The sequence below is a fragment of the Aythya marila genome (genome assembly GCF_965140915.1).
Source record: "Aythya marila genome assembly, contig: HAP1_HAP1_SCAFFOLD_154, whole genome shotgun sequence".
NCBI classification, from domain to species: domain Eukaryota; kingdom Metazoa; phylum Chordata; class Aves; order Anseriformes; family Anatidae; genus Aythya; species Aythya marila.
Window position 1 is genome coordinate 178178 of NW_028137218.1, and position 26215 is coordinate 204392.

At 47.7% G+C, this 26215-nt stretch overlaps 1 protein-coding gene across 1 annotated transcript in view; it reads right to left on the reverse strand.

The window, feature by feature from the left end:
- Nucleotides 1-19910, reverse strand: part of LOC309891030 (olfactory receptor 14A16-like) — a gene marked incomplete at both ends in the record, with an annotated part of 33102 nt that extends 13192 nt beyond the window's left edge. Inside the window, 2 exons of the mRNA XM_082785424.1 lie at nucleotides 18822-19428; nucleotides 19832-19910. Of these exons, the coding sequence (XP_082641550.1) occupies nucleotides 18822-19428; nucleotides 19832-19910 (686 nt within the window). The remainder of the gene's footprint in view (nucleotides 1-18821; nucleotides 19429-19831) is intronic.
- Between the last annotated feature and the right edge of the window lie 6305 nt (nucleotides 19911-26215).

Consider the following 26215-nt stretch of genomic DNA (forward strand, 5'->3'; position numbering starts at 1 on the left):
GTCAAGCATTATAGAGCTCCTTACTTCAGCAGGGAGCTTTCGCAACTCCCACTCCTCAAACAGAACTCCTTGTTTTTTTTATTACAAAAGACAATGAACAAACATTTATTGTTTATTCATAAACCCCCTTCCTCTCTGCTCAAGTGTATCTAGCGACTCACCGAGGCTGTCCGTGTCCAACCGTCCTCATGGAGCAGTCACTCCTGTCCTAGCCTGATCGTGTCACCTTCCTGCTTACTGTGGACAGCGATGGGTATGGGTTGGGGCAATCTTACCCGTCCTGGAGAGCATTGGCAGCTCTTCCTTCCAGCTGACTTCTCAACCGGAGAGCAGCCAGGAGTGTGCCGTGGTCTGGTCCAATCGCTGAATGATTCTGGCTGAAATAGAAGAAGCTCCGAATAGAGCAGCATCCCTCTGTGAACATGGGCAGCCCCTGCCTCTCTGCCCGAGGCTCTACCACGACTCACCGAGGCCGTCCGTGTCCCATCGTCTTCATGGAGCAGTCACTGCCCTCCTGGCCTCATCGTGTCACCTTCCTGCCTGCTGTTAGAGGCAGGTGGATGTTGGTTGGGGCGATCTTACATGTACATGCCCTTGAGAGCATTGGCAGCTCTACTGTCCAGCTGAGTGCTCGAGGCCAGACAGGCCAGGATTGTGCCATTTCTGGCTGAAAAAGGAAAAGCAACAAACGGAGCAGCATCCCCCTGTAACCATGGGCAGCGCTTGCCTGAGTGCCCAAGGGTCTCCAGTGACTCACCGAGGCTGTCCCTGTCCCGTAATCCTCATGCAGTAGTCACTCTTGTCCTGACTTGAACTTGTCACCTTTCTGCTTGCTGTTAGAGCCTGGTAGGTGTGGGCTGGGGCAATCTTACCTGTCCTGGAGAGCGTTACCAGCTCTTCCTTCCAGCTGAGTGGTCAAGGGCAGAGAGGCTAGAAGTTTGCTGTGGTCTGGTCTCACAGCTGTGTGTGTCTGGCTGAAAGAGAAGAAGCACAAAAAAAGCAGCACCTCCCTGTGACCATGGGCAGCCCCTGCCTCTCCGCTCAAGAGTATCTAGCAACTCACCGAGGATGTCTGTGTTCCGTCTTCCTGATGCAGCATTCACTGCCATCCTGCCCCTATTCTGTCAGCTTCCTGCTTGCTGTGGACCATCAGGGGTGTAGCTTCATTCCAGCACTGTCAGTGTCTCCAGCTGTAACAGAGGAGGTGACAAACCAAGCAGCCCCCCTCTCAGCACTGGAAGCCATTCCTTTCTCCTTGCACGAGGCTCTCCCAGCCTCACACCAAGGCTGTCCATCTCCCATCTTCCTGATATCCAGGAGATCTTCCTTGTAGCTTAAATGTGTCATATTCCCACTTAGCGTGGTGACACCGTGGTGGGGAATGGCTTGGGGCTGTCTTAACTGTGCTGTAGAGTGTTGGCATCTTTTCTGGCTGAGTTTTCAAAGCGAGAAAGGCCAGCAGTGTGCCATGGTCCGGTCTCATCGCTAGGGACGATTCTGTCTGAAAGAGGAAAAGCACCAAACGGAGCAGCATCCCCCTGTAACCATGGGCAGCGCTTGCCTGAGTACCCAAGGGTCTACCAGGACTCACCAAGGTTGTCCCTGTCCCATCGTCCTGATGGAGCACTCAGAGCTGTCCTACCCCAATTGTGTCACCTTCCTGCTTGCAGTTAGAGCCTTGTGGGTGTGGGTTGGGGTGATCCTACCTGTCCTGGAGAGCGTTGGCAGCTCTTCCTTCCAGATGAGCAGTCGAGGGCAGAGAGGCTAGGAGTTTGTCGTGGTCTGGTCTCATCACGGTGTATGTCTGGATGAAAGAGAAGAAACACAAAACAAAGCAGCACTTCCCTGTGACCATGGGCTGTCCCTGCCTCTCAGCTCAAGAGTATCTAGCGACTCACCGAGCCTCTCTGTGTCCCGTCTTCCTGATCAAGCATTCGCTGCCGTCCTGCCCCCATTCTGTCAGCTTCATGCTTGCTGTGGATGATCGGGGGTGTGGGTTGGGGTGATCTTACCTGTCCTGGAGAGGGTTGGCAGCTCTTATTCCAGGTGATTTCTCAAGGGGAGCGTGGCCAGGAGTGTGCTGTGGTTTGGTGCCATTGCTGTGTGAATCTGGCTGCAAAAGAGAAGCACCAAACGGAGCAGCATCCCCCTGTAATCATGGGCAGAGCTTGTCTGAGTGCCTGAGGGTCTCCAGCGACTCACCGAGGCTGTCATTGCTCCATCATCCTGATCCAGTGGTCACTCCCATCCTACCCCGATCATGTCACCATCCTGCTTGCTAATAGAACCTGGTGTGTGTGGCCTGGGGAAATCTTCACTGTCCTGGAGAGCATTGGAAGCTCTTATTCCAGCTGATTTCTCAAGGGGAGAGTGGCCTGGATTGTGCTGTGGTTTGGTGTCAATGGCTGTGTGAATCTGGCTGCAAAAGAGAAGCACCAAAAGGAGCAGCATCCCTCTGTGACCATGGGCAGCCCCTACCTCTGTGCCCGAGGGTCTCCAGCGAGTCACCAAGGCCGTCTGTGTCTCGTTGTCCTGATGGAGCGGTCACTCCCGTCCTACCCCAATCATGTCACCATCCTTCTTGCTGTTAGAACCTGGTGGGTGTGGGTTGGGGCAATCTTACCTGTCCTGGACAGTGCTGGCAGCTCTTCCTTACAGCTGACTTCTCAAGGGGAGGGTGGCCAGGATTGTGCCGTGCTCTGGTTCCATCGCTGTGCATTTCTGCCTAAATGAGAAGCACCACGAGACAGAGCAGCATCCCTCTCTGAACACGAGCATCCCCTACTTCTGTGCCCGAGGGTCTCCAGCGACTCACCAAAGCTGTCCCTGTCCCATCGTCCTCTTGGAGTGGTCACTGCCCTCCTGGCTTGATCATGTCATCGTCCTCCTTCCTGTTAGAGCCTGGTGGGTGTGGGTTGGGGAAATCTTACCTGTCCTGGAGATAGTTGGCAGATTTTCCTTCCAGCTGAGCAGTCGAGGCCAGAGAGGCTAGGAGTTTGCCGTGGTCTGGTCTTGTCGCTGTGTGTGTCTGGCTGAAAGAGAAGAAACACAAAACAAAGCAGCACCTCCCTGTGACCATGGGCAGCCCCTGCCTCTCAGCTCAAGAGCATCTAGCGACTCATCCGGGCTGTCTGTGGCCCGTCTTCCTCATGCAGCATTCACTGCCGTCCTGCCCCCATTCTGTCAGCTTCCTGCATGCTGTGAACCATCGGGGGTGTGGGCTGGGGCGATCTTACCTGTCCTGGAGAGGGTTGGCAGCTCTTATTCCAGCTGACTGCTCAACGGGAGAGCGGCCAGGATTGTGCCTTGGTCTGGTCCAATTGCTGCTGGATTCTGGCTGAAAGAGAAGAAGCACCAAACAGAGCAGCATCCCCCTGTCAACACGGGCAGCCCCTGTCTCTGTGCCCGATGGTCTCCAGTAACCCACTGAGGCCGTCCCTGTCCCATCATCCTCATGGAGCGGTCACTCCCATCCTCACCCGATCATGTCACCTTCCTGCTTGCTGTTCGAGGCTGGTGGATGTGGGTTGGGGTCATCTTACTTGTCCTGGATAGCGCTGAATGTTCCTTCCACATGTCTTCTCAAAGGGAGAGTCGCCACAATTGTGCCATCTTCTGCTTCCCAACGCTGTGTGTGTGGCTTTAATAAGTGAAAGAAAAAAATGCAGCAGCATCCCTGTGTGACCAGGGGCTGACCTTGCCTCTGTGCCTAACAACCTCGAGCGTCTCACCACGTCAATCCGTCTCCTGTCATCCTGATTGAGTGATCCCTCCCATCCTGGCCCAAGCGTGTCACTGTCCTGCTTGCAGTTAGAGCTTGGTGGGTGTAGGTTGGGGCAATCTTACCTGTCCTGAAGAGCGTTGGCAGCTCTTCCTTACAACTGACATCTCAGGGGGAGAGCGGCCAGGCTTGTGCCGTGGTCTGGTCTACACTCCGTGTGATTCTGGCTGAAAGAGAAGAAGCACCAAACAGAGCAGCATCCCTCTGTGAGCACGGGCAGCCCCTACTTCTGTGCCCAAGGGTCTCCAGGGACTCACCGACGCTGTCATTGTTCTGTCATCCTGATGCAGCGACCACTCCTGTCCTACCCCGATCGTGTCACCGTCCTGCTTGCTGTTAGAGCCTGGTGGGTGTGGGTTGGGGCAATCTTACCTGTCCTAGAGAGCGCTGGAACTTCCTTCTACCTGACTTCTCCATGGGAGAGTAGCCAGGATTGTGCCTTGGTCTCATCCCATCTCTTTGTGTGTCTGGCTTTAATAACAGACAGAACAAACGGAGCAGCATCCCTCTGTGACCATAGGCAGTGACCTGACTCTGTGCCCAACGCTCTACCAGGACTCACCGAGGCTGTCCCTGTCCCATCGTCCTGATGGAGCAGTCACTGCTCTCCTACCCTGATTGTGTCACCTTCCTGCTTGCAGTTAGAGCCTTGTGGGTGTGGGTTGGGGCGATCCTACCTGTCCTGGAGAGCGTTGGCAGCTCTTCCTTCTAGCCCAGTGGTCGAGGGCAGAGAGGCTAGGAGTGTGCCTTGGTCTGGTCTCGTCGCTGAGTGTGTCTGGCTGAAAGAGAAGAAGCACAAAACAAAGCAGCAGCTCCCTGTGACCATGGGCCGCCCCTGCCTCTCTGATCACGAGTATCTAGCAACTCACCGAGGATGTCTGTGTCCCGTCATCCTCATGCAGCGATCACTCCCTTCCTGCCCCCATTCTGTCAGCTTTCTGCTTGTTGTGGACCAACAGGGGTGTAGGTTGGGGCGATCTTACCTGTCCTGGAGAGGGTTGGCAGCTCTTCCTCCCAGCTGATTTCTCAAGGGGAGAGCTGCCAGGATTGTGCCGTGGTCTGGTCCAATCGCTGTGTGATTCTGGCTGAGAGAGAAGAAGCACCAAACGGAGCAGCGTCCCTCTGTCTCCATGGGCAGCCCTTGCCTCTGTTCCCGAGGGTCTCCAGCAACTTACCGAGGCTTTCCATGTTCCGTCGTCTCCTCGGAGCGGTCACTGCCGTCCTAGTCTGATCGTGTCATCTTCCTGATTTCTGTGGACAGTGGTGGATGAGGCTGGGAGTAATGTTACTTGTCCTGGAGACTGCTGGAAGTTCCTTCCAGATGTCTTCTCAAAGGGAGAGTCGCCACGATTGTGCTGTCGTCTGCTTCCCATCGCTGTGTGTGTCTGGCTTTAATAAGAGAAAGAAATAACCGAGCAGCATCCACTTGTGACCAGGGGCTGACCCTGCCTTTGTGCCCAACAACCTCGAGTTTCTCACCACGTCAATCCGTCTCCCGGCATCCTGATGGAGCGGTCACTCCTGTCCTGACCCAAGCGTGTCACTGTCCTGCTTGCTATGACACCGTTGTTGGGTGTGGTTTGGGGCTAAATTACCTGTCCCGGAGATTGTTGACACCTTTTCCAGCTGACTTCTCGATGCGAGAGAGTCCAGGAGTGTGCCATGGCTTCATTCCAGCACTGTCAGTGTCTCCAGCTGTAACAGAGGAGGCAACAAACCGAGCAGCCATCCCCTCTCAGCACTGGAAGCCATTCCTTCCTCCTTGCACGAGGCTCTCTCAGCCTCACACCAAGGCTGTCCATCTCCCATCTTCCTGATGTCCAGGAGATGTTTGTTTGTTGTAGATTAAATGTGCCATATTCCCACTTAGCGTGGTGACACCGTGGTGGGGAATGGCTTGGGACTGTCTTATCTGTCCTGGAGAGCATTGGCATCTTTTCTGGCTGAGTTCTCAAAGCGAGAGAGGCCAGCAGTGTGCCATGGTCCGGTCTCATCACTAGGGATGTTTCTGTCTGAAAGAGGAAAAGCACCAAACGGAGCAGCATCCCCCTCTAACCATGGGCATCCCCTGCCTGAGTGCCCAAGGGTCTCCAGCGACTCACCGAGGCTGTCCCTGTCCCCTCATCCTCATGCAGTGGTCACTCCCTTCCTGACCCGATCGTGTCACCGTCCTGCTTGAAGAGAGAGGAAAAAGAAGCTGACTCCCTCTGGTTGAGGTTGTGTCTGGAGCCGACACTTGAGCGGGAGGAGCAGGCAGCCGAGCAGCCTCCCCGTCAGCACGGGCAGCCGGTACAGGCCTGCCCAACCGCCCAACCGCCCTTGGGGCCAGCATTCCGCAGCCATGGCCGTCCCCAACGCTTTGTGTTGTGCCAGCCTGGGCTTTGCTCTGCCCTTGCCCCTCAGGGTGCAGCAGCCTGGGGGCTGCCATGTGCTTCAGCTTGCTCTCTGGAAGAAGGCATGTGTGGCTAGAAGCATGCCTGCTGTTGTAATCCAGTTACATTTAACTGCAGTTAAAGCCACTTGGAGGCCGGTCACTAGTGGAGTCCCCCAGGGCTCAGGACTAGGGCCAGTCCTCTTTAATATCTTTATCGCTGATCTGAATGAGGGCATCGAGTGCACCCTCAGTAAGTGTGCAGATGACACCAAGTTAGGGGTGTGTGTCGATCTGCTCGAGGGTAGGAAGGCTCTGCAGGAGGATCTGGATAGGCTGCACTGATGGGCTGAGGCCAACTGGATGAAGTTCAACAAGGCCAAGTGCCAGGCCCTGCACCTGGGGCACAACAACCCCAAGCAGAGCTACAGGCTGGGAGAGGAGTGGTTGGAAAGCTGCCAGGCGGAGAAGGACCTGGGAGTATTGGTTGATAGTCGGCTGAATATGAGCCAGCAGTGTGCTCAGCTGGCCAAGAAGGCCAACAGCATCCTGGCTGGTATCAGAAGCAGTGTGACCAGCAGGGCTAGGGAAGTGATTGTCCCCCTGTACTCGGCTCTCGAGATTCTTTTCTGAAGGGGAAGCCACAGTATCTCTTGTCAAGTGTTCAGAAATTGTACTGATACAGAACGGATCATTTCCATATCAACTCTTAGAAATAGGAAAAATCATGCAAAGAAGCAATTGACATGATTCTGCTTTTAGTGCTGCACAAGCTAACAGTAGTCAAGTAATCTTTGGCACTGATGCCATGGTATTTTGCAAGTACTAAGTTAGGTAAATGCATGTTTTTAAACACAGTTTTCTTGGTATAATCATGTTTTCACTCTCTATTACTTATCTTTTACGTCTGTATTCTTAATCTATTTCTACAATCGTGTTGTGTAATTTTGTTTAGTTTCTTCTCCTACATGCATTCACTTGCATTCTGAATTACCTTTTTCCTCTCTTATGCTGTCATACACTTTTTCCTCTCTCGGACTTTTTCTTCATTGCTCTGCTGATCTAGACATAGTTCTTTCTATATCTCCATTTGTTCTTATTTCAGCCCACAAATAATTAGATTCCATTTAGTTCTGAGCAAGATATATCTCACTGCAGAAAGAAAGGAGTTCTCCAAGTAGCAAACAGATTGCACAAGAGCTAGCAAGGTCCACCCTATCTATCAGTCACTTCTGAACTAACTAGTGATGCACTGCTTCCCATGCTCTCTATCCCATGATACAGCAAAATAGAACCACTTCCACGCATCAAAGGCTCATCTCCTACAAACAGGGATCGCTGTTATTTATGGTTCATGTGTTCATTCATGTGTCAAACACGAACATCTAGATTCCAAGATCTGTGTCCACGCTGATGGGTTCACACAGCACTCTCAGTCTTACCATCTGTTCCATAAATCCTTAGAGCTCTTTGAAGTATGAGGCCCTCACCCTCAGACTTCGAAGTATATTCCAATCTGGATAAACAAATATTGCCTAAATCAATCTCCCTGCACTGTGTAGTTTTACTGTAATATAATATGGTGGATTTATTTTATTATTATTTTTCTTAATGGAAGGCTTAGAAGCAGGTGTTTTACTGACAGAAAGAATGAAAAGACGTCCCAGTTTTTCATTCCCTCTACAGCAGGTCAATCTTCATCAGCTGGCAGAATCATAAGAGCTCATGCAGCTCACAGAACTGCAGTGAAATATGTCTCCGGTTAGCTAGACAAGAGAAGGTTGGTGTGCAGATGTAGACATGGGTTGTAGGTAAATACATCAGAAGTGGGAAGCAATAGCTGTACAATAAGGCAACAGAGAGGAACAGCTGACAATAGGACATAGTAAAAGTGAGAAAGGAGGAAAGGAAGCTATAAATCTGAGTTACGGAAGAATCACTTTTTCTTCAGGCTTTATTCAACTAAGAAACACATAGTTTTGAACTGCGCTTTTCACAGATTAGGAAAAGTGGTAAATCTACAATTTAATCAGCCATTTGGATAGTTAAGGTGCTGCCCTGTGTTTAGGCAGAAGCAGCTGGAGTGAAGATTAGACTGGTTCAAAACAGAACAGGGTGGAGTTATTTCAGCCCTCTGAGCCCAGATTTCTACTTTCCATGGGCAGCTGCAAGATAGCTAGAGAGCAGCTCTGCCATTTACAGATAGATAAGTGATTGTTTTCCATTTCCAAAATTCGATTTATTTTTGATTAATAAGCATCCAAACTCTTCTGTATCACCCTATCTCTGTCAGAAAAGGAGAACAATGAAGAAAATAAAAGGGGGGGAACGACGACACGTGGTATAAGCAACCCAGACAAGTAAATCAATATTCCAATTCTCAACCAGACAAAAGTTCAAAATACTGAAAGGGTGTCAGAAAGCTTCCAGGAATCTTAGTCCACACTGAAGGTATTGGCACCAAGAGAGGACTGACAGCAGGAGTGTCTGCTGGACAAAGAAATTACTAATCACGTGGGTCTACCATTTAAGTAACTTTCAAAGGGCAATCTGAATAAAGGAGGCAAAGGATTGATCTGATAGGCTAACTACTGGTATACTGGTTCAAAATCCTCTGTGGAGAGAAGTTTGAGGTCTCTTACCTAAAGAGAAGGCTTAACAACCCTTCAAAATCAAAAGAGATTGACTTTGCAGAAACACTTTCAGACTGAGATGAGAAAAGTAATTTAAAGAGTCTTAATTTTCTTTTATTGCTCAGAAGCCAGAGTTCACATAGACAAAAAAGATAAGGACTTTAACGCTTAGAGAAAGGGGCACTGAATTTGTAAATTAAGTCAATGTGGACACCCTTTCTTTCTACACATTAAAAAAAAAAAAAAAAGTGATCATAAAGGACAAAGAACAGGATGAATGTGTTTTACAAATGCTAGAAACATACATGTATGAAACAAGATTGCTGTATTAGAAACATGTGTTGAGGGAAAATTATGATTACATTGGAATGACAGAGACTTGGTTAAATCAAGCTATCAACTGGGAGATAAAATTACCAAGGGATAAAGTTTGCGGATGGGTGAGGTAAAACAAAAGTAATGAGGGAGGGAGTAATTTGCATACAGGGTGAATACTGAATAAACAGAAATAAATGACACTAGGATTTTGGCTGACACAACAGGGACTGTTTGAAGTAAACAGAAGAATGAGATATGGAAAAAGTTAGTCCTTGGACCTTGCCACAGACTTTCAGGAGAGGATGAGAAAGCATATCAGGAAACGTTTTTACAGATGAAGGAAGTCTGTATCGAATCCAGCATAATGATCCAGTGGAGGAGTTCAATTACCTAGACATTTCCTAGGAAAATGTTAGTGGGAAAAACTATCAAGAAAGCATGATTATAAGACTAATACAGGATTGCTTCCTTACAGAACATGCTCAAAAGCCACTCAGGCCACAGGAAAAGGGTAATGTGGATATAGTGACTAGAAATAAACTAGACACGATGAATACAATGAAAGCTGGGAGGAGTATTACAATAAATATATAGTGCAGTGCATGTGGTTGCAATGCCATTAAGACTGGGGGGGTAAGTTGCACTTGCTTGTTAAATAAAATCAGACCCTCACTGAACATTAAATAAATTAAAAGTAGCCCAAAAGAATCAAGCTTCACCAAAGGGAATGCAGGGAAAAATCTGAGATATATTTAAGAACACATTTTCAAAATACAAGTAATTCATCAGGGATGAAGCCAGAAAAAAAAAAAAAAACCTGCAATTGTATCAGGGAAGTGTAGTGCTTTATCTAGTCCCATTCACTGAACAATAGGAAAAGAAGCATCTTGTGGCCAGTAACACGTCTGAAACAGCATTCCCCATAAATTCCCCATGACCTGTGAGCCCATCTGTTTTGCTACTGGTGCTGGAAGAAAAATGTGAGTAGATGAGAAGGGACTGCAGATGAAAAGTAGAGACTAGCTGTGAAGAGAGAAATGATACATGTTTAAATAGTTTCTCTGACATTTCCCTGTTTCCAGTGAATGAGGTTCACAAATGACCTTGCTGCCATGCACAAAGCCTAATAGCCAACCTCCACAGCACTTTACAGGCAGACACTCACACCGATGTGAGGAACCTAGATTCAAGACCATATTTTGGCTAACAGAGATTGGACTCAGGAAGCTATTTCTTAATAAATAAATAAATAAAATAAAATAAAAAACTTCATTTTATAAAAAGTAATTGCATTTACTATTCAGACGTTTACTTCCTTGTATGGCTCAGTTTTAGCTGCTCTCCAGTTTTCTGTAATTGACAGTTGACTGTTTGTACAACTGGCCATTGCATGGACTTGTAATAATAACAACAACAAAGTATCTGTGAGTTTTATTGATCTAAACGTCAGTTTCCATACAGTTTTATCCCTGCATCTACCTTTGGATCTGTAGATTTTGCATGTCCAACTTTTAAGTCATAGTTTGATATAAAATTTTGGTTCTCTAAGTAGCTTCTCAAGGTCTCAAGCTCATCACCAAGTTGATGATTAAAGAGAAAAAGCAGCATGTAATCCTTTCCCTGAAAGGAACAGTATTTTAGGGGAAAAACACTAAGGAGTAGATACATGCATAAATATCACAGGTCACAGTGTGGCCACCTGGATTGCTATGTCACCTGAAGTGTGGGTATGTGTGCTCTGTCTTGCTTTTCTCCTTACACAGTGTGGTGGTTTTACTCGGGTGGGCAGCCGAGCTCCACCACAACCGCTCTCTCACTCCCCCTCCTCAAAGAGGAACAGGGAGAAAATACAATCAAAAGGGCTCAAGGGTTGAGATAAGGGCAGGGAGGACGCACAGTAATTATTGTGACTGGCAAAACAGACTCAGCAGTAAGATTTATTCTCTATTCGTAAGCAGCTAGAAAAGTGAGAAACAAAGGAAAGAAACCAAAAGCACCTATCCCCCCCATCCACCCTCTTCCACCTCCTCCCCCCGAGTAGCGCAGGGGAGTGGGGGAATGGGGGTTATGGTCAGTCTGTAGCGCTTCTCCACCGCTCCTTCTCAATCCCTCTTGTCCCCTGTGCTGTGGGGTCCCTCCCACAGGATGCAGGCCTTGCTGAACTGACCTGGCGTGGGCTTCCCACAGGCAGCAGCTCTTCCAGAACTGCTCCCACATGGCTTCATACCATGGGCTCCATCCCTCAGGAGCACACTGCTCCAGCACAGGTCCCCCACGGGCAGCAGCTCCTACCAGGTCACCTGCTCCTGCGTGGGCTCCTCCACGGGCTGCAGCGTGGAACCCTGCTCCACCGTGGTACTCCATGGGCTGCAGGGGGACAGCCTGCTTCACCATGGGCCTCACCACAGGCCGCAGGGGACTTCTGCTCCATGCCTGGAGCACCTCTCCCCCTCCTTCTGCACTGACCTTGGCGCCTGCAAGGCTGTTCCTCACTCCTCTCACTCTCCCAGCTGCTGTGTTGTGTCTTTTTTTTCTTAAATCTGCTCTCACAGAGGCGCAAAACAACATCACTTACTGGCTCAGCTCTGGCCAGCAGTGGGGCCCTTGCCAAACATGGGGCAGCTTCTAGATCCTTCTCACAGAAGCCACGCCTGTGGCCCCCTAACACCAAAACCTTGCCACGTAAACCCATGACACAGCAAGAGGCTCAGACTTTCTCTTCCTGGAACTACTCAAGAAATGAGAGTATCAGTAGCTTTTTCACACCAAGACAATTAGAAAAAATGTTGAGGTTTGAAAGCCTATGGCTCTAAGGATTGAAGCCTATTTTTAACATTTTATATGTTGCTTGGCATTCGTAGAGCAGTGTTCAATGGTAGGCCTCACAGCTGGTTTCCTCTGGATTTCCGATAATCCAACAAATTTCTCCTTCCCTTGATAGTAGTCTCACCCTAGTATAAAGCAGTCTTGTAGTAGCAAGTCCTGGTCCCTGCCAAATAATTATCAGTACAGGAAAGATCTGAGAAATGTTCTAAATGGATACTGTCAGTAGATGTTTGCAATGATTTTAAAAAATCTGAACAGAAACATTGAAGATCATACCCATGCAGGGAATGTGATTAGATCCTGTTTCAAGCATCTTAGCACTGAGACAAAACATGAAGGGAAAAAAAAAAAAACAAAACAAAACAAAAAAAAAACTTTCAGATTCGTTTTTAGAGAGTCTGAATAACACATTATCTTCTCATTTTATTGCTTATTAGACAGTATTGCCATTCACACATTTTTCTCCAACAGTGAGAAAGTCAAATGGCAAATAGTTCTGAAAAACACCAGTTTAATCAGGGATGGTTTGCCAGTCTTGAGCCTGAAAAATGCCACGTCTCCAAATCCAGTCTTTTTTTAAACTCTGTTCCTTATCCCCAAAGAATTATGAACTGGTGACAAAGGCAGTCCGAAAGGTCTGAACACCAGTGCATTTGAAAGCCTGAGACACGAGCACTACAGTCTGCCTGGGCAGACCTATTCTCCCATGTGGAGCCTGTGGTTCAGTTAACAGGACTCCAACCATCTGCAAGAAAGTACACGAGAACATCAAGCCCTTAATTATTCTCCACTACCGCAGTACATTTATATTCTGAAATCAAACTTAGAACTTCATTTTCTGCTGACATTTAAGTGTGGAAATTAATCGCTTGGCATTGTAATTTTACATATGATGCTAGGGGAAATTATAATAACATCCAAAGTACCACATCTTTAGTCTGCATTTTGTTTTAGACATGTTAGATAATGCTTAGTGAAGCATTTTACATCCTACTAAAGCTTTACAGCACACACTCTTCCTACTAAAAACTTCTTAGAGTGAGTACCTAAGTGCCACTTAAAATCAGATACACTTCTAAAATAGAAAACATAATATTTAATTTTCCTGTATGATAGAGTTCATGCAACTCTTTTGTATTTTTGGTGCAGTATTCATGGCAATAACTGCTGGTGGTAAAATATAGTAGGTAGAGATCAAGTAGCATGTGTGCATTGTAACATTATAGGTTCCAGAATTTTGATATATGACTCAAATAAATACAATAAACACAATATTTATTTAATATAATGCACCTGAATGCTATTTCCATTAATGAATGATAATGTGCTATAGAGCTTTCTAATAGTCTAAAATAAAAAAATTATTCAAGACACATAGGCTGAAGCATTCTGGAAGTCCTTAGACACAGAGGAGTACCATTTGTCAATAAATAAGTCTTTTCATAAACATCAACAACAGTATTTCAAAACAAGTGGGTATTGATCACTGAAAAATGGGACAGATACAAAATCCGAATCAACTTTTAAGCACATAATCAAATCTTGCTAATGGTAGTGTGGCAACGTAACTCACCCAGGTAAATATTCAGGCAACTATAAAAATAAAAACAGAGAAGGCAGGAAGAAAGCCATAGAGAAGTCATAAAGATTGGACAAGATTCCATGGCATTAAAAACATTTTATTTTATTACTTTTCAGTAATTTTAATTTCTATATTAAATTTTACAATGAGGGGGAGAAAAAATAAAAAAAAAATAAAGTGTTGAGTCACCTGACCCAAACAGTTCATTCCAGAAATATCTTCAGCAACTGTGATTTGATCAAATTTGAACTAACTAATGGAAGTGTTGAAAGCCCCATCCTTAACACTAGATAAACTTGCTGATGAATTCCAAGCGCTTGATCCAAACACTAATTTTGTTGGAGAACAGTTCCAACCTTAGAACAGTTTTTCTACCTCCGTTCTTGTAAAAAGATGCATTGAAACTTTCCAAACACTTCAGCTATAGGTGTATATAGGTATACCAACCTAGTATGTTTCAGCCTAAATTATTGATATTTTAAGATACTGACACAAGGTTCTTACGGTATGGTGATAACCATATATGTAATTGTGACCATATGTGTCTATTCTACTGGGAGAAATAAACTGTAAATTTTACCGCTACCTTTGCCACAGCTGTAATAATAAATGTTAGAAATCATCACCTAAGCATCACAAAGTTCTCTTGATAAAGTTCTCTTGCCATACTGATAGAATTTGCTGCCCATGTTTAAAATGAACATATTATGAAATGGTTCCAATTAGATCAAGTAGTTTCATGTCTTTTTTAGGCACCGCTTACAGCAAATACTGTCATTTCTTATGATAAAGCAGCCAGTGCTGCTTAACCAGCTCATTTTTAACCAAATCCAAAGATGTTATTTAAGTTTTATTTTATCCCCAGTCAAGCAGAACATTCTCCAGCCCTGACTCTCAAGGTAGCTTTCAATTTGCATATTTGACGCAGGGCTTGAAGTGCAATTTAGCCAGAGGCAAAGAGCTGGCACAAGGCTATGTAACACATAAGGCCTATATTGAAGTGATAAACTGTGATAGCCTCCTCCTGTTTTAGTTCATAGAAGTATTTCCACCTTTATCAAGGATGTGACCCCGTATAGTGCATCCAAATCCTGAAAGTTGAATCTGCCCATACATAGGTATATCTAGTTATAGAATTAAGCCTTCAAAAGTAGAGCTCAGAAGGGAGCTCTAAAACACTTCAATAATAAACAGACTAATTAGAATAAACAGGCTTCTCAGCCATATTACCGTTTATTGATGTGGGAATGAACATCTCTTGAGCCATAAGGGGATAATCATGGAGGCGACTACCTTAGAAGCACCACCACAATACCAGTCAAACTGTTGATTCATCTGGTCTCATATCGTGCCTCCAGTGGAGGTCAGTGCCAACTGCAGCAGAGGAAGGCAAAAACAACCAGACAGTTTAATGAGGATACTATTGAGGATTCATCTCAAAAGAAAAAAAAAAAAAAAGTTGTAACTGGTCTGTAATGAAGACAGAGTGAAGGTATTTTCAGGTTTAATTTCTCTGTCAAAACTGTTTTCTAGTGCAGAACATTTGTATGAGTCTTTGACCAGTCAGTCTCCAGAAGCCATTTCATTGCCTCTTTGCATAGAGGCAAAGAGATGCCTCTACTCCGACCATGTCCCATTGCAAGGCATACAACTAAATCCATCTGTGAGAGAATTAAAGATCCTGCCCAATTCCATGTGACCGTCCTACCAGGAGACAGGAGCCCAAGGCTGTACTCAAGCATCAACCACATGTAAAGCATTCCTCACAAGCACTTCAATTTGCACAAGGGAAGAAAGCATGCTTCAGTCCTCCAGCTCAAGCTGAGCCACCATGCCAGTAATGTCAGGGACATGGAGGCTCCACAGAGAGCTGCAAAGGGAAGCTCTGTTCCAGCTTAACAATATAGCAGGATTGTCCTGGAAAATAGACAGGCTGAGTGGCTCCCAGGGAGTGAGTGGGAATTAGGTGTTTATAACTAAACATAAGTAAATTGAGGGAGATTGAAACCCACCCCAGCGGCTGTACATCCTCCTTCAAGTCTTGAAGAGCTTTCCAGTTAGAGAAACAGACAGCATCTCCCCTGTGAGAAAGACAATTTCAGAGAATTTTGCCTAACCCCATTTAGAATCTGAAAACACTTATCCCTGTGCCCTACCAATTCCATGTAAGCCCAATACAACCTCCCACCTGCAAGGTAAAAGCAGAGCCCGGACAAGCACCAGCAGACCCATGAGCTGGCAATGGCAAGACACTGCTGCTGCTTTGGGGCTGCTAGCAGATGAAAACCCTGGGAAAATTGCTCAGATTTTTTTTTTTTTTTTTTTTTTTTTGGCTCTTCCCTCCATGGAAGAGATAAAACAAGGAGGGTTTTGGCAGGGAGTGAGCTATTCCACACTTGTGCTTAGATGGGAGATTAGAAACAAGCCCAGGTGTTTGCACCAAACCCAACACACACACACATCGCAGAGCAACAGGGACCACACTATCATGGCCCAGCTCTGCACACCCATGCATTTCCTGACAGGACACATTGGGTGACACACACGCTGGTGATTCCAGGACCAAAGGGACTCCTCAGAGATGTTTCAGCTTGGCTCAGGGCATGTGCTAACCCTGCTCTGAGCTGGAAAGCTCCCCAAAGTGCTCAGTGCAGTATTTCCAGACTGTGGAGTTCAAGTAATAGTCAAAAAAGCTTTGAGAATGTGCCCTGACAGCCACCTGCATAGCCATGGGCCTCCTGCTGCCTCCTGAGAGCCTGAGGCACAGCTGACCTCAGCAGAGCATCCTCACCCATCTCCTCTTTGAGTCCTGTGACCTGCCCACATCCATGTCACCTCACCTGCCTCCTCCAAGACCAAGTGATTGCTGCAGGACCTTTCATGCCCTGCTCAGCTTCATGAGGCCAAATTGTTTCAGCTAGGTGACTAGATCACAGGAATGCAGGATTTGGGGATTAGGTGTTCAGGTTAGGCTTTAGGGATTAGGTTTTGCCTTCCAGGGTAAGTGTTTGGGCAGAGTATTAGAGGGAGGCCTGTGTTTACTGCGTTGGCTTTTAGTCTGTGTCTAGTGTGGAGACGCTGTTATCTGTTGGGATTTTCTTCAGGGCTCTGTTGAGGAATCATGTTAAGGCTGGAATTCAATGCTAGGGATGAAAGGCTGAGGAATAGGGTGAGAAATGAGCTAAGAGTGTACGGTAAGGCCTTATGGATTTGGGACTTGGCTAACCCACGCCAGGTGAGATTTGGGGTTAGGAGTAAGAGTAGTGGATTCCTTGCAGAGAGAGGGATAGCATTTAGATGTAGGGGTAGGGCTTACAGTTACTGCTTAGAAATATTGCGAGGGCTTGACATGGATGTTTTCCTAGTAAGTGTTGCAGCAGCACAGCCTTGCCTGAACCCCTCTCACCTCTTTCAGATCTTTCCTTTCTGTTAGCCAAGTCCCCCTTCTCTCCCCCAAATTCCCCACCTTTACTCACCCAGATTTCCCCTGGCCTCCCCAAATGTGTCACCCTGTTGGGGGCAGCTTCCTGAAAGCTTTTGTGACCTCAGAGGCTCTGCCTCGCTGCTGTCGTCCAGACAGGTGCTGGGACAGAAGTGACCTCACAGCCAGCATCCAAAGGGACACAAGGAGCTGTTGTGCTCAGGAAGCCTCTTTCCATCCCACCCAGGAGCACCAGATGCATGCCGTTCACAGTCCCTCGGGTACTCTGCCTGCCAACCAGCTCATGCTTCAGAAGGCCTTCTACATGTCCAGGCTCACGTTTCCTCATGCAGCCTTTAGCAACTCCATTGCATCCTAAAGGAAATGCCCACCCATGTGTGGGAAAGTGATTCAAGAACTTTATATATACTTTGGGAAAACATATATTTTAGGCAAATTCTGCAGAGAAGGAGTTGGTGTGACAGTTATGATGACTAGGATTGCTTTATTCAGATGGTATTCTAGGGGACCGTACCTCCAATGGGAAGTGAACTTTAGACTCTCTCTGTCCCACCGGAATTCATGGCTGGCTCCCTTAGGGAACAGCTTATGGCACTTGGGCTCATTCAGGTTCATCTCACCACACCCACACCGGATGCAGTCTCATATGGACAAGGGAAACATGGACTCCTGATGTAGTCATTTAGTGTCCATATCCAGAGGAAGAAACCATCTGTGTGAGCTGGGGCGAGAGCCCAGTGCTGGGAACAGTGGTTGCAAGGGGCTGCTCTTGGACCATTGGCCTGAGGCAGCATCTGCCAGGGTGTCCAGAGAACAAGGTCCAAGCCCAGCCCCTGCTCTGCTGGTCCTCCCTGACTCTCCCAGGAAGACAGCCTTTCATGCTGTGGATACAGGCCAGTGAAGTCAAAATCTCTTGGGTGCTGGGCACCAACAGGCAGGAATGGAATCATCCCTCCCTGCCTAAAATATGATCCTGGCACTCCTATTTTATCTGACTGAGGCACAGAGAAACAAGCAAAGCCAGGAACCTCTTTCAAGTCTATTCCTTTGAAATATCCATGACAGCATCTTTGGGAGAGGAGCTGAGCCTTCAGACATTGCCCTGAGCAGATCCCCTTTTATGCTGGAGATGCTGGTATGGAGCCAGCTGTGTTAGAGAAGTGTCCCTGGCCTGTCCCTTCCTGTGCACACAGGAGCATGATGAGCAAGTAACAAGTGCAATCAGTCCTCGCAGCAACACAAGAGCTCCGTAGGAGAGTGTGGGAGGTGAAATGGAGAGCTTATTTGGACAGACCAAGCCCTGGGGCTCCCTGGCAGTGCTGCTGTGCCAGGAGTCTTCTCCCCTTCCACCTCTGAACACAAAGTCCCCCTGCAGCTCCACCCCATTTCTCTGAGGAAGCATCTCAGGCAAGCAAGTCACTGCAGGAACCATCTTTTTATTTAAATACACATTAAATACTTAATTGCCCATTAAATACACCTCTTTTATACCAAATCTCAGAGTCACATGAGACATTTAGTAGCAAACTGGAAGGGGAAGAAAAAGGATTTTTTTTTAAATATATCACTACATAAGTAAAGCAAAAAAAAAAAAAAAAAAAAAACAAAAAAAAAAAACACACAAGATATGCCTTGACCTTTAATGAGTTACATTATGAGTGATATGCAATGGACATGCAGTTGCTTCTCATAAACCTCCAGTCATCACTTTCCACACTGCGTTCTTCAGCTCCTCGTTCCTCATGCTGTAGATGAGGGGGTTCACTGCTGGAGGCACCACTGAGTACAGAACTCCCAGCAAAAGATTCAGGGATGAGGAGGATGTGGAGGGGGGCTTCAGGTAGGTGAATGTGGAAGTAATAAGAAACAGGGAGACCACGGTCAGGTGAGGGAGGCACGTGGAAAAGGCTTTGTGCTGTCCATGCACACAGGAGATTCTCAGCACAGCCCTGAAAATTTGCACGTAGGACAGCACAAGGAAAACAAAACACCCAAAGGCTAAAGAGACACTAACCACAAGAAGCCCAACTTCTCTGAGGTAGGCGTCTGAGCAGGAGAACTTAAGGATCTGGGGAATTTCACAGAAGAACTGGTCTAGGGCATTGCCGTGGCAGAATGGTAGTGAAAATGTATTGGCAGTGTGCAGCACAGCATAGAGAAAAGTACTGCCCCAGGCAGCTGCTGCCATGTTGACACAAGTTCTTCTGTCTATTATTGTCCCGTAGTGCAGGGGCTGGCAGATGGCAATATAGCGGTCATAGGACATGATGATTAGAAGAAAAAACTCTGCTGAGATGAAAAAGAAAAAGAAAAAAACCTGAGCAACACATTCCAAGTAGGAGATGGCTGTGGTGTTCCAGAGGGAATTGGCCACGGCTTTGGGAACAGTGGTGGAGATGGAGCCCAGGTCAAGGAGGGCAAGGTTGAGGAGGAAGAAGTACATGGGGGTGTGGAGGCGGTGGTCGCAGGCTATGGCTGTGAGGATGAGGCCGTTGCCCAGGAGGGCAGCCAGGTAGATGCCCAGGAAGAGCGCGAAGTGCAGGAGCTGCAGCTCGCGTGTGTCTGCAAATGGCAGGAGGAGGAACTCAGTGGGGAAGCTGCTGTTGGACATTTGTGGCCTCAGCGCATGGTTGGCTGTCCATGGAGGAAAACACAGAGACAGGACAGGGTCTCTGAGCACAATCCACTCTGTTTCTCACTGACCCATTGCACACTCTCTTCCATTCTCCCCATACTTCCATCTCCCTGGCTGGCGCTCTGCCCTGTGCTGTTTGAGTGCACTGTGAGGAACGCAATTTCCTGCGTGGGGGTCCTTCACAGGATGCTGAGTCTGCTCCTCAGCTGACCCCCACCCTGCTGCCCCAAAGAGCTAATTTACCCAACGGCCCCATCCCCCTGCAGCGGATGGCAGGAGGTGCCTGGGGTTTCCTGTTGCAGTTCCTTTTCTCCCTGCCCATCTCTGCTGCCTGCAGCCATTCCTACAACGAACTGCTTCTGTGTCACGTCTATGCCCTGCCAGTGCTCACAGACCCCTTCTCATTTGCTGTGTGCTCAGCTCTGCTCTGCACCCTTTCAGTGTGGGCAGGTGCTGAACAGGAGGTCACACAAGCCTTGATGAAACTGGGAAGGTGATGCTGCTGCCTTCTGAAGGCTTGCAGGTGCTGAAGGCACTTTCTGAGGTTCCTTATAAATTCTGAAGTGACAGAAACTCAAAATCATCTCTACTCAGTACAGCTCTGTTTCCATTCTCATCCTGATGAACTAAAGAAAAGTGAAAGCACAGTTCCTGGAAAGCCCAGACCACAGCAGGCAGCCTTAGCCTTGACTTTCTGTCTGAAGAGTCCCCTCTGACATGGTCTGGGGTTGCTGTTGAGCTCCGGGCAGTCTGCCCCAGGCAGCCCCTGGGCACTAGCAGGACCCTGCTGTGCCCTGCCAGGGGGTTCATTACACCCACAGCTTCTCCCTGCAGTGTCCTGGGCAGCTCCCTGGGCAGGCTGAGTGCTGAGCCTGGCAGGCAGCAGAGGCCCTGCCCCGGCACACAGCCCCTGGGACACAGCTGGGACCCTGCTCTGCACCACAGCCCTGGACACCCCTGCCTGCACCCTGCCTGTGCAGCCAGCAGCTGAACCCTGAAGGAGGAACCCTCATGTCCTGTCCCTCTGACACCTTTGGCAGGTAGTCCCTGCCCTGGAGCTTGTCATTCTCCTCTTATCCAAAGAAACTCTGAGAGTCCCCCTGAAAGCTCCCATAGGCTGTGGGATTTGCCAGCAAATCTGCAGATGGCACCAGGAACAACAGCTGTGCTGCCCTGCAGCCAGAGACTTACCCTGTTCAGGGCTGTGAAGATTTCTCCCGTAGTGAGCTCTCAGCATCCCCCCTCCACACTGCCTTTAACATCTCCCTCCCTTCTCTCAGCTGCCCTTGTCCCCTGCAGGCAGTGCCCCCAGCCCTGCTGCACTGTGCAGAGGAGCTGCTCCTGGGTAGAGCTGTCTCTCTGCAGTGCTGCCCGCTTTCCAGGAACTCCCCTTGGGCCCATGAGCCCAGCCCAGCTCAGCAGCACAGGGAGCTCTTGCCAAGTCCCTGGGCCTCCAGGGAAATCAACTTTGAAAAACACTGAAGTAATCATTTATGTTCCTTCCTTCCATTATAGAGGGAGCACTGTCCTTTTTCATTTCAGAATAGGTATGATGTCCAAGGATCACCTTTCCATGTCCTGGTTTTGGGCAAAACACCCACCCAATGGTCTCCCTCCCCCTGCTAAGGGAAGGGTTTCAACTGAGTCAAACCAACCATCTCATACTTTTTTTTATCTCTGCAGTTCAGAGGCTAGAAGGGGGCTTATCTTCCTCTCCCATGCCTCACAGAATCCCACTGGAGTTGGGATTCCTCTTGCCTTGGTTCAGGTGGGCACAAACCAGGCAGCATGTAAGCTGCTTGTCTCAGCTCTCAGCACTTTGAATGGAGAAAGAGACCAAGAGGGAGCTGTTCAGAGGCAGACACCAGGTGATATTGGAGATGGCAGAGTGACATCTGAGTGACATCTGAAGTGCCTAATTCTTCTGGGCCATAAACAGAGATTTTATTATTGCATGTACAATATAATATAACTGTAGCCATTGCTCAATAGCAAAGAAATAAAAGAAATAAAAGAATTAAAAGGCATGCTGTGACCTGGTTGCCATCACTGGAACATGGTGGGACCAATCCTATGACTGGAGTGCTGCAATGAATGGTTATGGGCTCTTCAGAAGAGACAGAAAGAACAGAAGGGGTGGTGGTGTGGCTCTCTATATTAGGGAGTGTTTTGATGTTGCAGAACTTCAATCTTGGAATGATATTGTTGAGTCCCTGTGGGTCAGGGTCAGAGGGAAAGCCAACAAGGCAGGCATCCTGGTGGGGATATCTTATTGACCGCCAAACCAGGATGAGGAGACAGATGAGGCATTCTACAAGCAGACTTCGAGCTATTCAGGACACTGGTTGGCAGAGTCCCTTGGGAGGCAGTTCTGAAGGGCAGAGGAGTCCAGAAAGGCTGGACTGTCTTCAAGAAGGAAATCTTCAAGGCTCAGGAGCAGACTGTCCATCCCCACGTGCCCAAAGTCCAGCCAGTGTGGAAGAACAGAGAGCAGAACAGAGAGTTGTGGCTAGAGCTTAGGAAGAAAAAGAGGGTTTATGACCTTTGAAAAAGAGGGCAGGCCACTCAGGAGGACTATAAGGATCTTAAGAGGATGTGCAGAAACAAAATTAGAAAGGCCAAAGCTCATCTGGAGCTCACTCTGGCTACTGCTGTTAAAGATAACAGAAAATGTTTTTATAAATGCATCAACACAAAAAGGAGGACTAAGGAGAATCTCCATCCTTTACTGGATGTGGGGGGAAACTTAGTGACAAGAGATGAGGAAAAGACTGAGTTGCTTAATGCCTTCTTTGCCTGAGACTTTAGCAGCAAGACCAGTTGTTCTCTGGGTACCCATCCCCCTGATCTGGTGGAAGGGGGATGATCTGGTGGAACTAGCTGCTGTGCGTCAGAGAGGCTGGGAGTCCAGCAGCAGTGTCATGGGCTGGAAGGATCACAACCAGCTCACTTCCACCTGGGCAGATTCTGGCCCAAGAAGGGAGTGTTTTATAAGCATGGTATTACAAGGGCAGTGATGCCTCAGAAACTTCAGTAAGTTCACAGTGTCCAGTAGGAAGCAAATGGCTGTTAAACAGCCCGTGAGTTGACTTCTTTCTGAAGCAGCTGACAGGTCATCCCTTGACTCCTGGCTGGGATCTGTGCCTTTAGGCTCATATTTGCTGGTCTCCATGATAGGCCAGCTGATGCACCTGCTTTACAAATAGTCTGTGAGATCCTTTCTTCCTAAGTACCTGATAGGCCCCATAGAGGAAGAGGTCTTGAAGAGGTGTTGTCATGTCAGAGGTTTTGGCTTTTGATTCATTCATCCTTCAGGGCTGATTTCAAATTTCTACACAGAGGAGGCCACTGCCTCTGAGATGTCTGGGGGAACACAAAGCCTTCATGAGGGCAGGGAAAAAGTTACCCTGGGTCCATAGGAACCATTCTGGAACCAAAACATGTAGGCAGGAAGCACACTTTTGTGGTGTTGCAGAGCTGCTGGGCACATTGCACGGGGTGCTCTGACAGCCTTTGTGTCCTTCTCAATGCTGGCTTAGGAGCTGCTTCTTTCTCAGGAACAGAGTAGCCAACAGAGGTGAGACAGATACTCTCGAGTTCATGAAAGCCATCAGAAAGCTGCCCCTAAGAAGATGACTGATATGGGGAAGGCAGGAGGAGCCTGGCCAGGAGAGATGTGAGATTTGGGGGAGGAAAGAAGAGCTTGAATAGCAGAAGGTAATGATTTTGGAGAGGTAAGAATATTCAGGTAATGCTGATCCCACCATAAAGCTGACCTAAAGCAGTCATGTGAGGCCCTTACCCTTTTTTAACCTGTTACATTAATAACTAAATCTAAATGCCACTCTACACGCTGACAGGAATCCACTGCTCTGATTTTGACCACAATATCCCTTGAATCCAAAATTAGTCCATAACCCCTTTCCATTACCTTTCCTCTCTTGCTCACCCTGATTCCTTCCCTTAACACAAAACATGTTCCACACTAGCACTGTGTTGAACTTCAAGTTGGTGATGGCAAAGTTGAGAGACTCTGAGTAAGGATTAAGGGATGAACAAATAAAGGGAGGTAGTTGTGGGAGTCCAGTTGGAGGAATGTGACTGTGGAAGTGACTGTGAGGTCACTTCTGTCTCTGCAGTTGATAGGGCAGCAGCAGGAACATGTCACGGAAAGGGACTGCGAGATCACTTCTGTCTGAAGCAGCTGACAGGTCACACTTCTACCTGGGATCTGTACTTTTCAGCTGACATCTGCCAGTGGTCCTGGAAAGCCAGCAGAAGGCACCTGTTTGGCATGCTGACTGTGGGATCCCCTCTGCCCACATACCCAGAAGGATCCAGGCAGAAAGAAGACCCACATATGGGTTGTCCTGTCCCTTCTACTTGAGTCCATGACTGGACAGCAGCAGGCACAAGACTTGAGTGTGTCTACAGAAAAAGCTGTAAGGTCAGCAGCTGGACCATGGCTTAGAAGATCCTGGTGAGGTGACTGCTGTCTGGTTAGTTGACAGGCCACAAGAAGGCCGATGGGTTGGGATGCCTACTTTAGGAGTGGTTTCCACCCTGTTGGAGCTTTCTTTGGTAGTAGGAAAGAGCAGGAGAGGAAAACCTTCAAGAAAGTGCAACTTGGAAGGTTGGCACTGGCCATCAAGAAGACAAAATGTCCCTCAAAGAGTTGTGCTGTGGTACTAGAGGTCACCCAAAGAGTATCTTTGATCAGCCCATGGCTTTGTGCTTGAAGGAACAGCTGGAGAGGGTTGACAAGACATTGGTGAAACCAGAGAAATGCCAAAATGAGAGCAAGGTGGTGAACAGAGATGGGTGTCTGCAGCCATCAGGGAAATAGGACAAAGTGTGGGGCAGCACAGGGAAGTCTGGAGGTGACAATGAGATGGGTGCTGTCAAGAAGAGAAGGCCCCAGCAGCCCTGACTTTTTTGTCTCCTTGGATAGAGCTTCTGAGGAGATGAGATACAGTCATTGCAAGGGGGCTCATTGCTTTCTTGAGACCCTGTGCAGAGCCAGGGAGGTGTCATACCATTGTTCTTCTTGAGGCATCACACTGCCCACCATATCCCACAGACCCCAAACAAGAGCCCAGAGCCAGACACGGGAGTGCAGGACATTCCCTTCCAGTGGCTGGAGTCAGGACCTGGCCCTTTTACTGCAGCACAACAAACCCAGACTTTTCTCAGCACAGTGCTTTGACTATCTGTAATCATGGCCTCCAATTATCTGCCCTAACAGGTCCCTGAGGAGAATCTCTTGGTAATGGCCCTCAGTGGGGCCCATTAATACTCCAAGTCACTTCAACTTTTCCTTCTGACTTTACTTGCTCAAGCAATGCATCATTCTCCTCTCAGTATCTGACATTCACGAACTGAGCACCAAAATCCACCATGGAACTCATTACAATGCAGAAACAACTAAAGAACCATGTCTTCCATAGTTTTATTCAAGTCTTCAAGATTAGGACAACTAATTGGAGAGCTTTCATAGTGTAGTTGAGGAGAAAGATTTCAAAAAGCACCTAATACAAATCTTTTCTCATTTTAAAGGATGATTTTTGTTGCATTTCAGTTTTGAGCATCTTTCTTCAATTGATATTAATCCAGGGCTTCTCCAATGGAGACATCCATAGGGAGGAAAAGCAGAGTCTTGAGGTCTGACAGTGCATGGGCAACCTTGCTCCTCACCACCCCAACCCTGACATTTCTCTCATTGGCCACCTGGTGCTTGCATCGCTTTTTCTTACACCACACTTCTGCACTGAAGTCTGCAGCTGGATGTTACAGCCCCTTTGCACCAGCTCCCACCTCCTTTCCTTAGAGACCTGGCTGCACACAGAAGGGTTTTTCCGTATTATAAAACAGGCAGGAATAAACATGCAGCAATTTCCCAAACAGCAAAACAAGTTCCTCATCTTGTCTTCAGTCAGGTTTACCTTCCCAAAAGCATGACTGTAAATTAAGTATTTTCTACTGACTGATAGGAAATTCTAGGTTTTAAGATTACTATTATTCCGTATGATCTTAATTCATTGAGGAGCTTGCTACAGAAACAATTAAGCAGACTGCTAATTGATGGTCAAGCTTGAACTCAATGAAGCTCAAAGCAGCAACTGGGTCAGTGAGAGCAGTCTGAACGATCAAAGAGTAAGGGGGGGCAAAACAGGAGAACCATGGGAAGTGCATAGGTCCAGACAGGCAGCTAGAAAGGGGACATTCAATATGGATAGTTTATTCAAGATGGGTGGAAGTGCCTGGAAGATGAGGGAGTACACCAAGATGGAGAAAGCAATGAAATGCAAGTGCTCGTAACTATCAGTATTTCTTCTCCTTTGATGAATAGAGATCCTGAAAATTCACCTGAAGAAGGATGTAGATCACTGCTGAAGGAAGTGTCTTTTTGTGCCATCACCAATGCAGATTACAAAAATACTTCCACACTCCATGGCAATATGTCCCACCCAAATCTTGTCATCCTGTGGGGCAGGGGAGAGGGAGCTGACAGCCAAGGGACACATTTGGGTGACAAAGAGGGGCCCAGCAGAGACAAGGAGTCCAGGCAGTGGGGTGGGGGAGGCCAGGAGGAGCAGCCCAAGGGGTGGTGCTGCTTGTGAGGACACG